The sequence below is a fragment of the Bombus vancouverensis genome, chromosome 15, assembly GCF_051014615.1.
Source record: "Bombus vancouverensis nearcticus chromosome 15, iyBomVanc1_principal, whole genome shotgun sequence".
NCBI lineage: Eukaryota > Metazoa > Arthropoda > Insecta > Hymenoptera > Apidae > Bombus > Bombus vancouverensis.
The window spans coordinates 1,834,278-1,857,890 of NC_134925.1; the positions used below are offsets into that span (position 1 = coordinate 1,834,278).

The following is a 23,613-nucleotide window of genomic DNA, read 5'->3' on the forward strand; positions in this document are numbered from 1 at the left end:
CATGTATAGCTATGTAAAGAGATTTCTAAAATTGTTGCAAAACAGTTTGAAACTGAATAACTTTTTTAATATCGAAGCAAGCGAATGGCCGGAATCGCGAAGAAAAAAGCAAAGGTCGCACTTTTCGACCTTCTTTTCTTGGCTTGTAATGAAAATTAGCACAACGCATTTTAAACCTATACCATTGCGTTAAACGTACTACAATAGTTCTAAAACTGAAAACGATCGATGCCCAAGACTCTACGAGTAACCGTTGCCAAAGATAAAGCAAGAAGCACGCGCAAGATGTAGAATCGACGAGGAGTCGCGCGTCGCGTCGTTTCCCCTCGAGCGATTGCGAGCGGTGGAGCTTGGCGATCGGTCACGTAGTGTCCCCGGAGGCAGGGGTCACCTTGACCATCGTCAAGGGTCCGTTTAGAGGGGCTCGGACCCAAGGGGGGCAGGGATTAAAGAGGCACGGTGGCCTCCAGCGGCGACATATAAGTCCCAGGAACAGCCCCCACTTCGTGTCAAACGTTCCCGGTACGGCAAGCGCGCGGTATACACCTACGATCCACCTTTTATCGGCACCGTTTCCTCTGCTCAGGCTCGCGAGTCTAGCTTTATCGAGCTTCCAACAAGGTAGGAAGGCTCTGGAACAAGCGTACTGTTCTCTTCCAGCTATCGAGCAACGAACGTGCCCTGCAGTGGAAGCTGGTGAATATCAGCCTGCCTGTAGAACCGACGAGTCAACGCAAGCTTGAGACTACAGTTGCTTTCTGGCTCGTCCAGCGTGTAGTCCATTTAGCGACTACCCAGTCGCCACGTGACCGCTCCGAGCAGACCTATTCTTCTACACAAAATCGAAGGATTGTGAAGAAAATCGAAGAACCATGAGGATCGTAAGTAATATTCGCGCTCGTGGGCGTAAGCTTAAGGAGTGGAAGAGAGTCGTGTACAGTGTACACGCGCACGGAAGAGATTCGTGGCAATGGGAAAGGGAAGTTTTCCTCAGAGTTGGCCCGTGTGCCGTGATTAATTGGAGGGGGCGGTAGCACCGGTGGGAGAGACTTTCGCGGGACTAGATCGCGCGCTTTTATAGTGAACTAACTCGCGCTCCCTGTGCTCGTTCGTTCGTTCGATCGATCATTGTTACTCTCGCGATCGGACAGAAAAGCTTTCGTGATTGTGTCCAGTTTGGCACATGACTCGTTTGATTGGTTAACGCGAACGTGATTCAGTCCTCTTTCCGGTTCCTGGGGAAATGAGGTGTTTGGCTGGGTACCATCGAGCACGGTAGTCGGACGGATTGAGGATCGACGAGAGGTTCACGCAGGATGACGGTGTTGCAAGTGAGAACAGATATTTACGATCAGACTCTTCTTTCAATAATAGTATGAATTTTATCGTGGAATATCGATCGGTTTATGTTAAAGCAGAATTTTGGTAGGCCATCAATCTCGCCTGTACGGTATTGATATGGTTTTTGCGCGGCGTTTTCAAACTTTTCGTAAATATTGTCTTACCAGAAGTGGCTCAGCATCTTGGCGAACCTTTCACGTACAAACTTTCTACGCTTGTTTAGTGATTTGAAATCATTGACCGTGCAGAAATCGTATTTCTGCGTCGAAGGATCAATTTAAAATTCAAGTAGGTCAACTATTGCCTCGAATATCTAGCTCGTGATAAGATAAGATCCGCTATTAGAAAGGCGAGAGAGCGAGAAGACACCCTGATCGTCTTCGTCGTAACCGCGTGTAAAGATGCACACCACGAGATTCGCTTGTTGTGGCCGAACTTTCTACATCCTCTTTTTCTGGAACTGCGATTCGTCTCGCGAACTACTGCTTAGAATCCTCGTAAACCTGATTATCAGCATGCTTATTTATCGTCTCCATATAATTAGAACATGTAGAAGAAATCGCGGTAGCATTAACAGCACATCCTAATTGAGGTCAGCTGAATCACTTTTATGACACTTATAATGACTTATAGTAGTTGCAAGCAATTTACTGCAGTCGCGAGCCCTCGTTGCCTTGGATGATCCCATTGGAGTCACATATCGTGAAAGTAGGTTGTACATTTATTCAAATACTTTGCACACGTTCTTCTTCACCGCGTTATCATCGCTTTCGTCACTCTGCTCTTCGAAGAGAAAGTAATCATCCGTCTCATACGAGTGGATTATGCTTGGTTAATTAGCGCCTCCCAGTTTGGAACCGAATAGACGCTTTATTCGTCGAGACAAGAGTGAATAGGAAGAAGTTGAACGAACATGGAGACGCGAGTAAAGGAAATCCGTAAACCCGACTTGGGTTCATTCACGAGATCGTAGCCGTCGGCGAGACAGGTCCACGTCCTTGCCCCGGGCTGATGTAACGTTTGCCTCAACTAACGTCTGCTTCTTGCCGGGTTGCTCTGTCATTGCGTAACGAATCACCAGTCTGTGTGTCAGGAGTACGATTAACATCCGATCGATCCAATCGTACGATTACTATCCGAAAGATATTTGATAGAAATTTGATAGAAATTCTAATAATCGTTATAAAACTATAATTTACGGGCAAAGTTTTAGACTTCATCGATTGTTACGTAACGTAACGAATAATATCGATCGAGGAAACTAAGAGAAAACATTTAAGATCAGACCAGAACAATAAGAGTAATTCGTTTCAGCCGCGGAAATCGCTTAGGTGTGCTCGAAAATTCAAACAAGCATTATAAAATAACACTGCAAACGACATCGCTTAATTTCTCTTTTATGCACTTTTTGCATAAGAGCCCTGTCCAATGCAGTCACGCACGAAAAACGTCATTAACCCTTGTCTGAAATGAAAACGGTTACTGATCCTAGTCACGCGATCGGAATTAGATAGCGACTTGCGAAATCATTGGTGGGGATATTAATCCTTACTTGGCGAACAACTAACAAGAAATTATCGCGACACTTGACTCTCTAGATGTTTTCGATTTCGTATAAATATCTCGCTATCACGAGACTCTGATTTCTAAAGAACTTATTACACGTTAATTGCCCTAAGACGAGAAGTACTGGTTATGCAAAACGCATTAGTGAACGTATATTACGTTTAGCAACGTGAAAATGGGAGGTTCTTAGTGGCATTAACTGATCTCCAGCTATATTTCAACTAACAACTGGAGTTTGAATTCATTGGAGAACTAGTGAACGCGATTAACGATTCGAAATCTGTTTCCCTGATCGTGGTGAATCGGTTGCCCTCTTAACACCGGTCATAGGTGTGCGTTCTCGCTTTCTAATCTAACCGTCAAGTAATCGACAGCGACATTGACGTTTCCACGAGCGTTCGGCTCGAGTATCGAATAAGAATTGCAACGAATGCAAAAGGTTTTCTCAGGGTATATTTTTTTTTCTTATGTACGTATGTCGAAAGTAGTTGGTGAGAGTAACGCAGCTAGTCGGATACGGAGATATTTTTGATCAATTTCGGGGGATCTAGTGCGTGAACAAGAAACGATTCGTACAATTATGGTATCTTAAATTGATTTTAGAAGTGTTGCGATAGAAAATGTTTTTACATACACATTCCGCGGTTTGCGTTCCTCAGAGACATGGTTTTTCTTTTTTTGATATTCGATCGTGATAATATTTCCATATTATCAAGGAATATTACTTATGCGTGAATTGATTGCTCGAGGAAGTAGAAACGTTGGAAAATCAACGTTACGTCGTGTCGTTACGAGGTGTGACGAAAAAGCTCTATAAATCATTTTCGAGCCGCCAGAAGAAATATTGGTCACGTCGACGTATGAGATTAATGTGAAACAGGTTGCACGAATGTGCTATTTCCGAGCAGCCTCTTTGACGCAAAGAGTTTTGAAATCCTTTCTCGTCCTAAACGATGTCATTTCTCCTATTTTTCTGATTTCCAATACCGTTTAAAAACAGCAACAAATAAATCGACGGCCATTAATATTCGAAAAAAAAAACGGAATCCATCGATTGCACGTAAACGATTCATGGGTCGAAATAAATCGCGCTCGGTATATCGTGGTCGATTAGTCATACGGCTGAAAGGTCGATTTCATCGTTTTATTGTATTAGGCTTTTGTTTTTCCTCGTCGCCAAACGGTAACTGTGATCGTGGCCGCTTGTAAATCACTAAATTCGATTCAGGAACTGCGTACATAGCTTTCGATATCGTGGGTAGGATTGTTTCCCGATTTTGTACGCTTTTTGTATAGTATCCATGGCAAAATACAAAAAAGAAAAACGCTATTTCTGCGTAAACGATTAAAAAATGTAAAATCTCCTTGATCTTTAGTTTCTCGAGCATTTGATATTTAATTATATCGGAAGAATAAATAACTTTTATAGATATTAAATTCTTAGATTACGTTCAGGAACATTATCACATAGATTTCGATTTCGATTTCATAAAATTGATTCCTGGTTTCTACACTTCTCTCATAATATCTACAACATAATACAAACAAAACACTACTTCCTGCACGAATGACTGAAAACATGAAACTTTTCCGATACTCAATTTTTCAATAATTTGATAATTAGTTGCACAGAAAGAATAAATAACTTTCAAGTCAGAAACATTTAGCTCGTTATATATTTCCTGCAGGGCGAAAGTGGTCCGGGGAACGGATTGGAAAGGAGAGAAGAGGTATCATTTCGCTGGTGGTCTTTTATTTTTTAAAAACCCCCTGGTGAATGGTGGCGATTTTTCCGCCTTGGAAAGGTGCGGAACCGATGGAGAAACGTTTCTTCGTGCTTTTCACCGGTAACTGTCGAACCGTAACCGCGTACGCGGTCGGAAGTATCCCTCCCTTTCTTGTTCTCTGCGAACTAGTTCACCCTTTTCACGCGCTGCCTCCGTTGCTACTGACGTAATATTATCATGTAACCGAACTCTAAACGAAAATCGAAATTGCCAGTAGCCAGCAAATCTTCTCGCGTTATACGAGATGAAGGTAAATAGATGTTGCCGGATGCTAGACTGCCCTACAATGGAGCGGCTCGACCAGTCACGTTAAGATAACATCGATATGAAAGGGAAAGTGTACGTTGGAATATATAGTAAGATATTTGAGTAACTAAGCTACTCGAGTCTCTCACTCGGCTAAGTCAACTAAGTTTCAACATCTTAACGTTTGACTTTGAATTTTGCGCAGAATTACCAAAATTGTTGCGTATACGAGACTGTTAACGTTTAATACAATAGCGGCGATCGAATTTAGCAAATTACAAAGCAAATTGCTTAGCCTTATCCTATTATCTGAAATAACGTTATCTTAGTCTATATCTACCAACTATTGGAGGATTTGGGAGCACAGAGATAGAAATTCAATAGGTAGGACGAGGCAGTCGTTCCACTTTCTAATTACGAAGACGTTCGTTGTTCAACAGCTTTGGCCCTCATTTCGCGCAATAATTGGCCCGCCGCCAAGGACGAAGTCCAACACGAGGATTGCACGAGCGACACACGGAGGATGAAAACGCAATCGGGGATGTTCGCTTTCACTCGATCGCACAATTCTATAAGAGCCTCTGAATCAGAACGATGCCTCTGTCGTAATATTGGCACACGAAAGATTTGAACACTTAGCGTATATGCAACATACTAGTAGTACAATAGTGGCTACATTACAATAGCTCCTATATCCATATTTAACGCGTTAAATAAAACATTTTGAAGTTTTATTAATGGTGATACAAGTCACTACCATTAGCCATCGAGGGAACGTTTCCGTTACCTATATTTTGTTCCGTTAGAAATACACGTTGCAACAGTTGCACGAGCAACGAATAAATAATTTACCGTGAATCTGAGAGAATATCGTTCGAGGTCAAGAATATCATCTTAAATCTGATCCTCGCAATAATTATTCCCTGTTATCAAGAGGCGATCTGCAGATTTCTGCCAAGATGTTTGCGTGCCGAACAATGCTTCGAGACATCGCAATAGTCTTTTCTCTTGCAGCACGTGCATATTTTTCTGATACTCTCTGAAATCGTAACACGTGCATTATACAGTTTTCTCCGGGTACACGATTCAAATTTATATTACTCTCAGTTGTTCTCTCTTCTTCGTTGGCCACGAACAACAACGAATTCCGTAACGCCGATAGAAGGTTTCTCCTCGTTCCGGTGCACGCGGTGGCGTCGTTTCGCTCTCAGAGAACGCATTCCGTCGAATTTTCTGAACAGTCGACCTCGATTATCGCGCTACACGTTTCACAATTGCACCGTCGCCACCTTTCTGAAAGGACTCCCGGTTCACGTTCCACAAGTCGACACGATGTTTCCTATTTCTTTCGTCTTTTCGCTTCACAAAACCAGGCTGATGAATTTTCTATTGTAATAAACCGGTCGCGTGTATTACCAATAGCGTTCCTAGAAGCAATTTACACTGACTGCAAGAAGTATGTATATACCATTGTTCCTATTACAGCGCAATACATACCGAATAATCAGGACTGAGTATATTAAATTTCATTTAGTAGTACTTTCACACGATTGAAAACGTCTGATATTACGACGAACAGTACAAGTATCTTTTATAGCCACTGTACTTTCCACGGTTTGTGTAAGATTAGCATATAAGCTAAAAGGAATTTTCTATCAAAATTTCAACGATGGAGATTTCGATGCCATAGAAGAATGTCGAACGTTGAATTTTAGGCGAATGGATGTTGTGTAAGCAGTAGTAGCTACATTGCAATGAACGCATTGCGTTCCCGAGTGTGCATCATATCTTCGCCGATGTCGAAATTAGGCGCCTGCGGCGTTTGCAACACGCGAACCGAAAACTCACAGAAACACAACCTGTTTGCACAAATCTGTTCACTTGGGTTCGTGTTAATTGAATTTCATTGCGTTGCACACGCTATTAGCAAAAACTCTTAACCCATCGACTTAGTTTGTTGCAATTTTTCCTTCCGTATATCTTGCGAAGGATTCAATTTTCTATCGGAAAATTAGAAAATGTGTAACATAGCCTTTCAAAATCCTTTCTAAATATGCGATACAATAGAAGCTTTGTTTTCATTGCCAATTAAAAAACGCTTGCAGGGAAATTTCTCTGCATCGTGTAATTACCGTTGCTCGCTTCAATTTTCTAATTGTCTGGAGGCACTAACGCGGAGAGAAAAAATAGTTTTACGAGAAAACGACGGGTTTACGGTGGTACTAATACACGAGTAGCACATGACAGAAAAGTAAAAGCGAGAAGATAATATTTTGCATGGGCACGATGTGGGCGTGTTGTAACAATAGCTATCTGAAGTGCAGTCGTGTGTACATGTAAGATAGGAGCATTCCACTGTACGGTGACAAAAATACTCGTGTAAATTAACCGTTTGACTCCCGTGCTTTATTACGAGCGTACAAACTTCGGTTTACTTTATGGTGGCATATAAAATTAGATTTGCAACCTATAGATATAGTTAAGAACAACTTACGAGAACAAGATCATTGGAGCGTAAATGCACACATGGAAGTACACAGAAATAATACTTCTAACCAACATCGAAGATGTTGTTATTTGCAACTAGTATCATAAGATTCGAACAAATATTTATTTCTTAGCAATATTTTAATGTCAGTGATACCTTGAAGTGTCTTCGCAACGTAAGAGATTAAGAAAGTGAAAAGACGAGGAAGAGACAAGGAAGAGAAATTTCATTGCTGTTATCTACATGAGCCTCGCTAATGCCAGAAATGCCAGACAATTCCGCGACACGCCTAATTTACCTAACGTGTAACTAGTCAATTTTGCGTGAATATTTCCCGAAACGATAATTCCAACGATCCTCTGTATTAGAACCGTCTACCAAACGAGCTGAAACGAGTAATTGCCTGAGAAGAGCGTTCTCCATTGGCGAAACGACGGAAAACTCCACGTACTTTCGTTCGTAGACGTATGTTTCTCCACGTTATGCAACGAACGCATCCGGCTTCCACAGATGCGACCGAATAGCATCGTCATTAATGATGTAAACGTTGGAAAAAAGCGACTGCAGAGGAACAAATCGTTTCTCTGAATATTAAACGCGGAAGCACTCGTCGGAACACTCGAGCGTACGCTTTAAGCGTTTCGCTACGCGATCTCTGCTAATGGATCCAAAACGCTATGCACTCGAGATACATCTCGTATGCTCACTTGACGCACGGAGAAACTCGAGACGCGGTCTGTTTGTGTTTGTGACAATCGAGAGATCATTGTTTTGACAAGAGACTGGTTTTCACTCGAAGCATCGTCCCTTTCGCCTCGTGTTCAATTCGATATCGATTGCGATCGAATGATAGTGAAATTTGTTGGTAGATAATGTTACGGAATGAATTAAGGAGCTTTCTGAAAAATGGCTTATAAAATCTATCGTAAATACTCTTCGGGTCTAGTCAGTTTGGATAAAATACAGCTATTTTGTCAGTCAAAGTCGTTTGATCCGACACGTAACATCGTATCAAAACGGTAGATATCAAGGAAAGTAACCATTACATTGATTTAATGATACGCTCAATTAGATCTACATCGATGCTTATCGATCAGGCAACGCGAGAACAAATCGTGTTCGACATTTTGTGATGAATCGCGCTCTGTACGAAGGATGTCGTAAAGTGTGAGATACCGGAGAACGAGCAAAACTCGCAGACCGCGGGCGAATTAGAGAGAAAATAATGAAACGGGTCGACCCGGTCTTTTATTGATCATCGAGGAGAAAGGAAACTGTTATTCTTCCTGGAAATAGTCGCAGGTTGATAAATCTATTGCTTCAAGAGTTGGAGAGAACTCGTGTAAGTGTAGATTGGTACATTGTGTAGTAAAGCACTAGTATTTCACAAACTTTCAAATTGCGTATAAAAAATGTCAAACTAATTACAAGATTAGGTGAATTACACCCACGAAAATATTTGTAGAGTCAGTGGTATACTTTTCCTGAAAGGCTATTACTATCACCCGTAAGTCGTATATTTTTCATTCCGGGATACGTATTTAAAGCTTTGTGCCTGACGCGTGAACCGAATTCTGTTTAACGACGAAACAGCTAACTCAATTCTACGGTTAAATTTCCACCACTTTGCGAAAATGATTTCAGATTATCGTACTGTAAATAGATGCAGCGCAAAATTAAGTCTTCGATTTAGGCCGCTTATACAATCAGCGGCACGAATGTTGATTAATTCACGTGATTAATGCGTGGAAAACTCGACGCAGATTTTCTGATTACCTCCGATTCCTGGTTTTCCTCTGCATTTCGTGCGCCGCTTCACCCCGACAAATATGCAATATGTTTACGATTATTTCGCAACGAATGCAAAGCATAAATTACATCGCCCCGCGCTCGTTCGAGTAGCCACCGTGCGCTACGTGCAGTTCTCGTGATCATCGACGCGCGTTGCCTTAGATATCACTGCGGCGTGATCTATCGTCACGGTGTACGAACATGTGTGCCGTGGTTTGTGGGCGACCTCGTGCCTCTGTACCTACGATAGAACGCGCGTGACTTTTCCAGCAGGATTCCTTTAAAATCGCTCTCTTCCATGTTTAAGGTGCCTCTTCAATGTCGTTTCTCTCGCCTGAAGAACAAATTGGGTTAATTTGTCTGTCTAAGAGTTGCAAAAGTTAGATTATACAAAAGTATTTTAGTTCAAAGAGAACCAGGAAAATCTCTTGAGTCATGAATTTGTATTTCCATCTTACACTGCAATTTGTCTTAATATATTACAAGATATTTTGTTTGTTGAAACAAGAGTGAGATTCGGAAATAAAAGTTCGAGGATCGTAGCAGGCTTAAAGTATGTAGGCGTTCTGTATTCTTCGTCGTTTAATTGCACTTCCAAGGTGTTACGTTTGAATAAAATTATATTCTGAAACATTCTGTAGTAGCCACTCGATAATCAGATACGTGTAGGTATTCGCGTTCGCCGTGTTACCTCGACCTTGCTTTTCTATTCCTCTCGTTCTTCTGAACGAACATACATAACGATCTTCATACACCTTGAGATTTTCATACCTTCATCGACATATGAAGCATTTTATGTGATTTCTCGTTTTAAAATGGGATTTTTTCACTTTTTGACAGAAGAAGATGGGCTTGAAGAAAACTGGAGGTAGTATAGGTATTTGAGAAACGACTTGTCGCATTTTTCTCACCGTTCGGTTTCAGCAGCGTAATTATGGCGGATTTATTCATGCAGGCAGCTATGGCTAATTAGAACCGATGCCAATCAACTCGACTTCTGGCAGTTTGCGAGACTATATCATTAAACTGTCTTTCTCTTTTCTCGTTTCAATCAACCCCGTTGAAAGTTGTGACAAGAAAACCCAGCGTGGCGTAACACTATCCTCGTCATAGAGTATCTCGTTGGTAAATCAACGTAACGTCTCACCAGATTATGTTAGATCGAGCGATTCCATCTAAGCGACATTTTGCAATCGCTGGTTTTAGGATTTGAAGTATCGGATTAGTAGGAAAATGATAACACAAAATAAAATACGAGCCATTCGAGGCTTTTCTTACTACGATCAAACACCGACGTTATTTTCTCACCAGTCTAATACATTGGGAATTCTCAGTTGGAAACTATTTACTGTGATGTATCGTAGACCGGAGTTCTCATAACGGAGCAACAATTAATCGCCTTGACATTGTGCTAGACGTTAAGAAAGAAATCGCGAGGCAATGACGTGTCACGCTGCTCACCTTGCTTTCGATACAGAAAGTCGATAGAAGAATGAGCGTGCTCACGTTCATTTAAACTTTAAATAATCAGCCATGATCGAGTGAGCAATTGTTCGATAGCATTAACCGACGTTCCCAAGCCCGTAACGTCGATGGAATCCTCGTCGAGCGAACTGTAAAGTCGCGTAATGATTTCGTCAGATTTTACGTAAGACTCGATGAAAAGCGAGAAGATCGTCATTTGTCAGATGATACAAAACACCTTCCTCCACGCTTGTTTTCAAGAGAGAAGGTGTTTCTTCTATTTCCGAATCGGCGATTCACAGAGAGTTTACGTCACTTTCACGACACTGTGTATTTCCTTTTTAAGACTTCTTTCGGGCACACGATTCCTCGTTAAGTGATAACACCTTGGGAATATTTATGGCTTTTTGCGGGAACCACGATCGAGAAGCAGAAACCTGTTGCGAGATTGAAATGTTCTGTCGAAAGAGTAATTAACATCTCACTTGTGTTACATAGTCGATGGAAACGGAAGTGCTATTGCTGCTGTTTTTTAAGGGAGTACTGTAGTCTAGAACGTCGTTTTAACCGTTTCGATAACCCATACTCTCATAAAGTGCCAACAGAAATCGATTTTTTGCAAATTCCATGCTAGAACAATACCTTAATTGAGATAGGAGTCTAAATTTACGATGTTCCATAAATCTCAAACATAATCTATTTCCACTCTAAATGCCATAAATACCTACGAGCACGTAACAGAAATAGTTATCTACGAGGCAAACAAATCAATTAAAAATAAAACCATTGCAATTCATCAGAGTCGAATGGAACAGTTCGCGGTAAAGTGGCACCGTATTGCCATTTGCCCTCAACATTCTCCATAATTTGTCCTAGTTAATTTATCAAGTAACACTTTAGTCATACCTTATCGTTTAATGGCGAATGCTAAGGAAGTCGGGTGACTTTAGATCGGATGGAAACATTGAATAGGCAACCTGTATACAATCTGTCAGGATGGTGATTTTATTCCGCGGCTATTGTCCCATAAATTCTGCTGCATTGTTAACGCTCGTAAAAATTGTCATGTGCTTTCAACTCTATATAAGACTTTTCTCGATCGTAAATCATCCGAACGAGGTTACCATTCTGCGGTTAGGCGCGTTTTTAGATCGTTTAACGAAACTTTCGAGTCTCGTTGACCGTTCTCCGTTGTATAGTAGAATTCGCGACGTTAATAGCGACGCAGCTTCCGATATTGGAACCAGCTTAGAGCCAATATTCTCGTCGAATCGTTGCAATCGCCTCTAGAGACTTGATTAAAACTGATTGCGAGAATTTCCATTTTTATTTATGGCGTATTTTTTTTCGTGAGACTTTCAACTTTTTACATGAAGATTGAGAAACGGTGAAAGCAGATTCGAGAATGTAATAATTTGTCCGCGATGCTGGATACGTTGGTTAGTTTGTCGAACGTTTTATAAGGCAGTGAAAAAATTCAAATAAAAAATGAAGCACGTATTGAATCAATCTGTTTATTTCAGACAATTCTGGTGACCTTGGTTTTAATGAGCCTGGCAGTGGCTTCGTCCCAGGACTACAGTCAGCTGTTCGCAGGATTCGGGCCTTACCTGAGGCAATCAGCGGTAATGCGAGATCCACGATCGAACAGAGGTAAGTATGTTAATTCTTTATCCTCGGAACCCTTCTCATGTTCTCGATATACTACCTTTCAATCAATTCGATCAATTCGACGCGGGTCTTGATTCCAATTCCAACTCGAACCCTGTCGATCATAATTTTCGCCACGAGTACGAAGCATCGATTCGTGAACTCGCGGTTAATTCCATATCCGCTGTCCATGTTCCCGACGAAGCGTGACGCTGCTACTAAACGAGATTATCTTTGCATTCCGAAGGTTCGAAAGCAAGCACAGAAATTACGATCAATAGCGGAAGAGGGAACTAATCGCAATAGCCTGATCGATATCGAGCGCGTTGCGTTTACCAGTTCAGGTTTATGGACGTTCAGTTAAACTAGCAATGGCTCGTGATTAGAATAATTCGTTTCGGGTAAAAGGAAAGTGGTCGTATATGTTCCAGTCAGTTTCTCGATCGATTTCTACAAGCTGTCGTGAATCATCGTGTTATTTCAAACTTGGTCAATCAATTTTAGAAACTTTATGGTATCTCACGTCCATCAGCGTGAAATCTTGCAATTTACGATTGACGGATAGAGCGTCGTTCGTCGCGATAATGAGGCCTCTCGTCGCCTATTCGTATTCTAAGGTCAACATTGCAGCTGTGACATTTGCCTACGCCATGTGTGTGAGCCCAATGCACGCTTAACCAGGATACGCGATCCTTGCAGTCGAATGGAACGCGGCGCGTTTACGCACGGAATGGGTGCCAAGTTCAGTCTCGCCAAAGTGTTGCTAACAGTGCGCTGAATCGTACTGAAACTGGTCGTTTTATAGCGACCGAGTATTAGATAACAATTTTTTCTTCCTTCCAGAATTCTTCAAACACAAGTCTACGTTATTGTGCATGGAGACTGGAACTAACTAGATTATGAGAAAAAGTAAGCCGACTGCGTAAAGAGCTCGGCTCATTAGCGAAGCATAGATAGAAGTATGGCGAGTACATAGTAGCTTTGATCAGTTCGTTAGCCTCTCTTAATTAACCGGAACAATTGATCAGGTGTTTGCCACTGAGCGTCGCAATTTCGTAACAGTTTCTCGCGGCGCGATAAGCATCGCAGAGTTTGTTGCACGCTATTTCCACGCTGTACATTAGCAGAAACCATTATCTCGTATTGGCATCGATTAATAATCATTCACGCAAATTACTTCCTCATTCAGGCAGATTTCCACTGGCTTTCCTTGATAACTTGTTACCGAGAAAATAACGAAGTTTATAGATGACAATATACATCGTCTTACTGTATACTATAATTTAAATTCCCGTGATGCCATCATTCATCAAAAAGGTCGCGGAGAATTATTGTACATGAACATTGTGAAACGTGATTCATATTTCTGCTTCTGATCGTGATCGAACAATCGATTTAAACTAGACCAAATGCCGTCAAAGAAACGAAATATCATAGCGATACAAGAGAAATACTTACAGAAGCCGTGAAGGCCGGATCACAGATTACGCAAAGAATTCCGTAATCTCGAAACGATTCCTTAAGTGGTTTTCGACTTGTTTATTCTCAATAAATACAGCCATTTCTGTATTTTATAATTGAATTTGTAGTTCTTCTAATTTCTAACTGTGAACTTCGGCAGTCATCTTAAAAATTTTAAATGTGAGATAAAAACCTACATGTAGACGATTACAGATAAAAAATATATAGATCAAATATCTTTCAGAATATATTCTAAAAGTTTCACCAAAATCAGCGATTGATAGTTCAAAAATTTCATTGAAAATATACAGCTGTGTAATTTCATTGACTGGTAGCTCGAATAATCGCGAGTCACGGTTTGACAGGCATCTAACGAGCTCACTTAAAGCGTGTTTATGATTTTTCATAATCGCTGCATTCGTGGGAATGGAATTGAAACTAAGATATCGTGTCTCATTGAAATTCCTGTGGATTCGAGCCGGCGGACATGGAAACGGCGAGCGTCGAAATGATTGAACGTACAGTTTGATGAGTGACGGCCTCAGGCTTCGCGCAGTAGTCAGTTTTGCATACTGTGAAACGTGCAAGAGGTAGATTAATAATCAGTCGAGGATAATTGAAAAGCTGTAGAAATTGACACTGCGTTGGAGATAAGACACGTTAGTGGATCGGACAGTTCTTGTAGAAGTTATAGTTTACTGTAATGTAATAATTTGGTGCCAACTTTCCTCTTAACAGTGTTACGTTCTTTGGATAATTTCCGATCGTATCGTATTTTTCTATCGTTGGAAAATGTTTCCAATTTGAGGAAAATATACAAGAATTAATGCGCGATTTCTTGTTGCAATTGTATGGCAATAACTTCCTGAAAACGTTAGAAATTTCTTTCGCGATTGAAACTAACGCGAGTTTGAGATAGAACACGTTCGAAAACCGGATCAGGGTTAAATAATTGAGAGTTTGCAACTACTTTCAACATTTTTAACAAGGATGATTTTTCGTTCAGGTCCAGTGCTGTTCCCTCCGGGTCCCCCGCCAAATAGCGCGGACACAAGCGGAGTGATAGTAGGCGCGAGCGGATACGGATTCGTGCCACCCAATCAAGGTAAATCGTCGATTGGATTCTGAAGGGAAAATGAAACCGCTTTCGTGACGCAGAAGCAGAGAATGGCAACGAATCTGCTCTTAAAATTCAGACCTTCACCAAAGACCCCCCTCGCGGCGAGCAGTAACTTTTGGGGGTGAAACTAACCCCGAGCACTTGTCGCCGTCCTTGTGCACCTAACTTGTGAATAAAACACTATTTATTTGTTGTCACACACGTCGGATAACCCAGCCTTTTCCTTCGTTTACTTCAACATGTCCTCATGCTGCATGAAGATCTCTTTCATTGAGTATGAATGATCGATTACATCATGTAATTAGGGTGTGACTGAAGGGACACACGATGATACTTGTGTTCATTGACACGTGCCGACTGTGTCAATTCATTGGAATCGTTTCATCATGCTGTTCATTAAACGACTCACATTCATTACGGTAACAATACTGTAATCTCTAGATTGCGGTTGTTTATTCTAGTTCACATTTCTTTCGAGCGCCGCTAAAGAAATTGAACTTAGAGGGAGTACTGTTTTCTCGGTTCTTACTTATTCCTGCTGCGATCGTCGAGTTTTTATATTGCACACTTGCGCTTACTTTGCCAAACAAAAAAGTTTGTAACATTTTAAGAACACGTTCGATGTAATATTAAAACAAGAATTTCCTCATATTTTGTTCAAACTTGTCATATAACGTTGGACAAAAAAAATGGATTGAAAATGGCAGAAAGTATGTAGCAGGGTTAAATTTTTGATAAGTGCACAAACATCCGCAATCTAGTAATCTTCGTAACACTTACCTACTCTACTTCGTCACTTTTAAATAACCTACGTGATGTTGAGAGCTCGAAAGTTACACCGAATATCATTGAATATTCTCAATTCAACATATAGAGGATACGTTTGCAATCCTTGGCCGCTTCCGTGAAAGGCGTTCCATCTCGTTCGTGATCGTGAACTACTCAAAGGTCGACGTCCCTCCTCCCTGACCTTTCTTAAATGTTAAACACTGCGTTAAAACGCGGAAGATGGTAATATATAAACGAACATCTAACCTTCGAAGCATCAATTCCAATATTATGCAAATTTCTCGAGTCACACGAAACTTGTAAATATGGAAACACAAGACTCCTCTTCCTGCACTAACCCAAGAGTTTCTCATGCAGTCATATATTACTAATACAATAGATATTGTTTGTGCTAGTTGGTGCTAATTAGTACACCCGACACTTGTCCAATTTGAAAGTGCGTCTTAACGTACGAAATTCTACTAACATTTTGTAAATAAGACATAGAAGTTGGCACGTAGAATGGTGACGTACAGGTAAGCTTAGTCTAGCATTAATTTTAGAATTTGAAGATAGATAGAGTTTGAGAATTGTTTTAGGTAAGTATTGGGTTGTAACGTAAATCCGTGTCCCGTTTTTGTATTTACTATAGCAACTGAGAAAACGGGACGAACGTATGTTACGGTCTGATAATTACGGAATGATAAATCCAGATCTTTTTCAGATAATATTCATGTAACATTTTGTTTCACTTTCGATCGTCTTAAAGGAAAAGTGTTACAAAACGAAAAAGTTATTTCCTATATTCAGAAGATCGATTATTAGATTATTTAATAGGCCGCGTCGACAAAATATTTTACGCACTTGGAATTTAAAAAGAATTAATAAATATAAAAACTCGGTATTTTGAACTTGTCAGGGTTTTGCACCCTCTTAAGGAAAGGAAAAAAATCTTCCTCTTTATGAATCGAACCTGGGAAACAAACAAGCCACCCCTAAAATCCCCGAGGCTGACGGCGATATTTTCGCAGAAAATACCGATTCGGTTCTCGCATAAATCACATCACGGAGTAATCCACGCGCAAATGGAAGCACCGAGGGCTGCCTCTTCCGGGATTAAGTCGCCGGGATTCCTCCCCGCCCCCCTCTCTCTCTCTCTCGCTGTTTCTCTGGTTGATTCTCCCGGCAGAAGTTACGTGAACGAATAAAAATCTCCTCTCGTCCTTCATTATCGAAATCGTGCCGCGCCCGCCATTGGCGATCTTCGTCGTTGGGCAGAGAACAAGAGAAAGAGTAAGAGAGAGAGAGAGGAAGAGGAAGAGAATACCGGTTTCCTCGAAGAGGAGTCAGGCCTTGGGATTCACTTAAAGAACAGCGTGACGGGGAGTCAGTGAAAGTGGTTTCGTTGGCCTCGTGACTTAAACTCGTTTACGCGTAACCTCGGCTGAGGTACTTCGCGAGGCGTAACAGGTGTTACGAGGTCAGCCGGGTCAACGACAAGGTCGTCGCTTTTAGTGTCACGCTGGAAATTGTACCTCCACTCGGATCAATGTTCCTCGACTTCCCGATTCTTCGTCTCACGGTCAAGTTCGCGGTTTTAAGCTTTCTTTTCTTAACACTACGACGGCTATAAAGTTTCAAACGTAGCTTTCTTTAGCGGCTGCCGTATTTTCATCAAGAATTGATAAATTACGGTTTCTCTTTCATGCGATAGATTGTAAAATATTTTTCCGCATCTGTAAATTTAACAACCGTGTCGATGAATTTAACAGTAGAATTGAAACGTTCTTCGGGGATTTCAAAGATCAGAAAGTTTCTCCTGTAACAATGGAAATCGTATAACTTGGGTTGTTAAAAAAAAAGCCAATTTAGAAAAAAACAAATTGTTTTGATTATATGAGAGAATAGCATCGTTCTTCGGAATAGAAAATCGATTTGCATTTTTCAGTGGTCGAACGCAACCCTGAAAGTGTTGACCAGTCGCGTAACGAAGGCAATTTTGAATTTTATAATCGTAAACAGGCGCAATTGGTCGTTGCTAGGCTTTCGCCGTTTTCTTTATCGCGACTCAACGCTGCGAACGAAGCTGATATTTAATTCGTTCATTAAAGTAGACTCGTAATACGATTTCCAGTAATCGTAACGAGTTGTTATTTAATCCGTTATGAATGTGTAATGGGTACAATTTTACGAGCATGCAGTCTACTCGCGAGACAGGTTCGATCGGTGTGCAAACAGTTTCACGAATCGTTGCGCGACTTTCATACGCTGTCATTATGAGCAATAACAGTTAATCGAATTACCGAACGGACCACTTAAAGAACTATGCGCACCTTTGCCTGCAATATAATCGCAAATATTTACTCGGTTAATGAAAGTTTATTGAAAAGTGTGGTAGTGTAAACTACCTACCTTACATAATTGCAGATATATAAAATATACTCGTACTTCTCTCTAATGGAACTCCAGAATTTAATTACCGATCTTATCTCAGACAGCAATACGCAGTTAGTATTAGAACATTTAACGAGTTCGCGCCGTCCGTTTAGACGCTTTCAGCTTTGGTTTCATTCTCCTATTTATTTAATACCGAAGGGTAATTGATTTTGTACATTCAAGGTTTCAGACACCTGTTGTACCAATAGACTTTCGATTTCATCCAACAAACCACGAATTCTGTCCGCGGCTACGTAAGATTATCACAAAGAAAGTGGTTGATTTACAAGATTAGAACTTTTTTTCGAAACCTATCAAATTATCTTCTACGATGCCAAAACGTCTGTTCTGAAGCTGGCGACGATTACCGTCGTGGCGCTTTAATGTCAAGAAAACGTGTTAAAAGTTTCGAACCATGATTGCCTGGAGATTCGTCGTGCGGCATCGAGATAACTCGAAAGATTCGCTAGCAGTGAGATAAGTAGGGCAAAGCATAATTTAATTCAGCCGCGCGAAACAGCCAGGCCAGGCCTCGTTTTCGTTAATGCTTAGCGACGAAGGTGGGTCGTTAATATGGAGATCGTCCATTCCGATGTTGTCTGCGCGTTATTCTGCAAAGTTCTAACGATGCTACCGTCTCTCGTCGAGCTTTTAACGGGCCGCGATATCGGCCTGGTCCGCCTTTTCGCGCGGAATAATCGCGCGGAAAGGAGGTAATTACGGGGTGGAAATCGGGGACAAATTCCCGGGACACAGGGAGCTACTTGAGTCGAGCGCGATTTAGGTGTTAATGATATAGTTTCGCGAACGACCGGCTGCCAGTGAAAGTTCGATCGACTTCCCTCTGCCCTCTGAACGTCTGTGATCGAGAATTGATGGTGTCGTCGTGTCGGAAAGAGAAAGGGAAACGAGACTCTTCGGTGCACGTGTTGCCCCGTAACTCGAATCGATCGTTAAACTTGAACCGCAGACACGACTTCTACGATTTCTCCACTATTCTCCAGACGCAATGCATCAAGCACCACTGCGAAGTTAAAATCTTTTCAAAATTCAATCAATGCGAACCGGAAAAAGACCGCATCGTCGAAAAGCAACCCTTGCTTGGTACGAGTACTCTTCTCTAGTCTGTTCCACTCTGAGGGGGCCTAAATTTACGCGTAGCATGACGCCCCTTCGACTGCCTAATGGATCCCACTGCCGTCTCCCTCTTGGTTAACTTTATTGTCAGCGCCGCGGTCGGCCCAGTACTGGAGCCAACGGACAGAAAAGCGAGCACTTAACAGTCAAAGGGAGAGAGAATATCGGATGTGGATGAGGTAGGGTGGCTTGGGTGACGAGGGTCTTGTAATTAGCAGCTTTGAAGTGGTCCCGGCCTGACTTCTCATTACCGGTGGTCAGGTGTCCCAGCGATTACTCGCGGAAACGAGGCTCTGCCGGTTAGCCGCGCGATCCTTCGTGAAAATCGCAGCATCTCGAACTTTGCCGCCTCGACGATAAGCACCCTGTTTCGCAGGAATTGCAGGAATATGCAGGATTGAACGACTGTTGAAAGAGCGGTGTTGAACTAGAAAACCAAGAACGTAACACCTTTGCTACATAATGAGATTTGTCTCGTGATACCTATTCATAACTGGTAGCGTGCATTGTTTAAAGCAATGAAATATCGTCTCAATGTCTATCTATGGGAAGAAAGTTTACAAATATGTAGAACGAATATTTAGTAAAGCGTGGAGTTAAATTTGAGAAAAGAGAAAGCGAAGAATTTTGTCCGGAAAGATCGAGTTTGATATGGTGAATTTAATTTGAAAGGAGAGAAAATGAATTTGAAAATTTCACGGGGTTTAGAAACGTATGTTTGAAAGGATAATGTATGGTTATGGTGATTGGTAGCGGTTCGGTATTTCCAGAAGCTGAGTAAGATTATTTTTTATATTTTGTTGCAGCTTTCTACAGGTACTTTTACTATTAACGATGGATAAAGGAGGTAATGGAGGTAAAAATATCGAGAGATTCGTGATTACTGTGTCATCATCAACGAGGAAGCGATATGGCAAGGAGTTCTCAAGAAATTGACGAATCCGCGGCAAGGAATAATTTAGGAACAAATAATCCTGCGTCCAATTTTGTATTATATTGTATGCTTTAATTATTTTTATACTGCCTGAAGAGTTTCTAAACGTGTTTCCAACGACACTCAGGAGTATCCTTAGCAGTATTTGTACAAAGAAGTACATATCTTAAACTAATGTATCGTTATACAAACAGCGTCACTGTAGCAATTCACAACAGTGGAATCTCAATTATTTAATTCACAATTTTGCTTTGTGATAAAAGCTCATAGAGTATTAACTGCGGTCAAATTTATATATTGTCAGAACAGAATTCATTGCTAGAAGGGTAACATAAAAGTAAAGTATTTAATAGAATAGGAATATTACAATAATTCGATGAAATTACGTTTAAAGTAAATCTACTTTAACCTCCTTCTTAATATGTAATGGAGATTCCCCTGTTGTTAATATAACAAAAGTATAATATCTAGAATCGTTCGCTAAAAGTCGCGTATCTTTATCGATGTAGAAACGCAGTTTACGCTTCAAACATTTATCGTTCGTCGTCGTCGAGATTGCAGCCCCTACTCAATTTCCTGTACATAAACAAAGCAGATAGAAATCGAGAAGGCAAACATCAATCATTCCACGAGCGCATGCAAAGTAGCCCCTTAAAAGACGCGTGAAATTAGCGTCGTAAATATACGTAACTTCCTTGTAAAGCTGTTCCGTATCGATTTTAATACACGATACACAACGCGATCGAGTTGTTTCCAGGATTTGGCCTACGCGATTTCTCAAACGTGCTGTCGCGGTGCACGCATGCCTGCCTTGCTTTATTACGTCACATCTCGATCGATCGACCGATTGTCGGCCGTACAGCTCGGCTTAGTCATAGGCTGCACTTGAAATCGAAATACGCGAGGCATGTAACCGGCACGCGATGCATGGGCGGGAAAATTGCGGATTGTTCCGTCGACTCGGAATACCGTTCATCGATCACAGGCCAATCTGGTTCGACCACCAGTCACGGTTAATAAGCATAATCTTATGTACATAGAACTGTACATAATTCTTGGTCCAATAAAATTATTTTGTTGTTAACAAGAACGTATCCTGGTGAATATTATGCCGTAACAATGAGAATATACAGTGGTTTGCGAAAGTATTTGAACGCTTATGATAGAAAATTTCGATGTCAATATCATATGTGTTGTATAAAACGCTTCGGAATCTTATTAACATTAGCTTAGCTTTGAGAGCGAATACTTATCCCAGTAGAATAGTAAGCGAGTACTACTTATCTGTATACAACGTGTATAAAAATTAAGAAAAGTTATAATAAGAAGTAGGCTGAGAAGACGGTCGACACTCATAACACGGTTCCCGGTCGATTCGCGGTGAAACGGCATCTGACGATAACGAGACACGTGCAACGAGAATTCCTTTACCACGGAGTAATTAGCTCTGATTATCGAGTCCGATTCGCAAAGATGGTCTCGTTAACGTAATTACGCGCAACACGGCCACTATCTTCGTAGCTCGGCGCAGCGATGGATGAAGCATGCATGGGAAATTAAGCCGCGAAATCGTGCGATCTCGTACCGCTTCAGCGCCTGTTCGTATACCGACGTGATGAAAAGTTTGTTACGAGATCGTAGGAGTGCACTATAAACACGATACTATGCGTGTAATTGACTCTTATAACGGTGATACGGAAGATCTCAAGAAATCGACAAAGTTTATATAAAACTGCAGAGAAGCTCGCGCTTCGGCATGTCGGTGGTTTCCTGCTTAATTTACGATCTGGTAACATCGACGACACCCGCTCGATGAAATCGTAAAACAAGATTGATTCTCGACGAGTATATCCAAGTTTGTCGACAAGGTGAGCATCTAGTCAAGAATTAGACGGCTTAGCAGGATATGCAAAAGCGTGCGGAGAACGTTAATGCGTCGTTCCATCCCGCGGGGAACGAAGAATCAACGGCATTCTGCACGCCTCCCAGGAAGCTAATGGCTGAGTCAGCGCAGTTAATCTCCCCTTTTCCTTCTTTTTCCCCCATGAATGATTAACGAGGCGTCCATTAGATCATTAAGATTTGCCGTGGTTCCAATTTACTTGCCTAGACACGCCACAGTCTTAATTACGAATGTCTTCTCTCTCTCGGAGAAACACGCGGAATTTTCCTGTCTGACCAACGCTGTCCTTATCTACTTACAGACTAAGAGCGACTGGATGGAACTTGCACGATAAAGATCGCAGTTTCTACCGACGTATAACATTATATCGATGAAAGTAGAGAAGAAATTTACATTGTACACGAATCATGGTTACCTAAGTTTTTTTCATCGAATATCCGTCTATATCCGTTTTTGTTGTTCGATTCTACCGTAACGATTTTTACGATTGTATTTCTTCATTGAACATTCTCTACATATTCTTACGTCACAATGAGCATGCACGTAATGATCGATGCGAAGGCAATCACACGGAAGAAAGCGTGTGTAGTAAACCGGAAGCAAAATCGATACAATTACATGGAATTAAAGCAATTGCATTAGGTAGCGGTGAGCACGAGGATACGAAAGAAAAGAGAAGGTAATAATAGAAGATACGTGCGCGGACCATGAGGGAAAGCAACAATTCCCAATCACAGTCGGCGATTCGTGTCTCGACTATAAACCCACATAATTCGACGAGCTGTTGGAGCTGTTCGAACACGAAACATAGGCGGCCTAGACTTTCCATGGATCGCAGTCACGTTATGTCACCAAAGAACTACTTTTGCCCTGTTCGTCAATCGGTATCGCGAGCTTCCAGCCCGTCGAGCAAACAGCCTATCGATTATCGTGGCCAGCCTGCATTTCACTGGTTTCCCATGAAACGAATTTATCGGAAGCCCAGCGAATAAGTAAACTGTAAACCGGCTGTTTGGCCCGGCTGAAACTTCGATGATCGGATTATTCGCCGGTTCTCGGGACATCACGCCGCGGTTCGCCACACGAAATTACGTTTAGAGTTTGGGTCGACTTGCTCCGTCACATCTACCTCGCAAAGCCACGGGAGCATAAAGTTATTTCCAACTAACATACAAGGTACAATAGCTCTTTGAACATTTATCGAAACATTTTACGAGTGTACTATACAAAACATTTTGAAATTTCATTAGCATTACGGTAAGATACGACTATACGATTGTATTTGCCAAGATCCTATCGACAAAGTTTCGAACGAATTTGAAAGCGTCTGCGAACGAACAAACAGAAAATTTTTCTACAGAGTGTATAGTAAGAGTTCAAGTAACACTTTGTGTGCCATTAGTAAGGTGAAAACGAGAGACATAATTTTTTTCACGGTATACTACTCTAGTTTTTGCGCTAGTTTTGCTGTTTACGCCTCCATAAGAAGGAAATCTAGCGTCAAGGAAAGAAAAAGTAAAC

At 41.4% G+C, this 23,613-nt stretch overlaps 1 protein-coding gene across 2 annotated transcripts; it reads left to right on the plus strand.

Annotated features, from left to right (window-relative positions):
• Window positions 1–498: 498 nt before the first annotated feature.
• Window positions 499–21,279, plus strand: Wat (worker-enriched antennal transcript). 2 transcript variants are annotated; one of them, XM_033347287.2, is made up of 4 exons: window positions 499–881; window positions 12,207–12,336; window positions 14,801–14,899; window positions 20,062–21,279. In XM_033347287.2, exons 1-4 carry the CDS (start codon window positions 873–875, stop codon window positions 20,085–20,087), a joined length of 264 nt encoding a protein of 87 aa, XP_033203178.1. In that variant the 5' UTR covers window positions 499–872; the 3' UTR covers window positions 20,088–21,279. The 2 variants fall into 2 exon arrangements, with proteins under 2 accessions (XP_033203178.1, XP_033203176.1); XM_033347285.2 differs by lacking the exon at window positions 499–881 and adding an exon at window positions 1,122–1,331.
• Window positions 21,280–23,613: the final 2,334 nt, after the last annotated feature.

Coding starts and splice junctions, on each gene's coding strand:
- Wat (XM_033347285.2), top strand. Junction 12,337..14,800: donor AGATCCACGATCGAACAGAG/GTAAGTATGTTA, acceptor TTTTTCGTTCAG/GTCCAGTGCTGTTCCCTCCG. Junction 14,900..20,061: donor ATTCGTGCCACCCAATCAAG/GTAAATCGTCGA, acceptor ATTTTGTTGCAG/CTTTCTACAGGTACTTTTAC.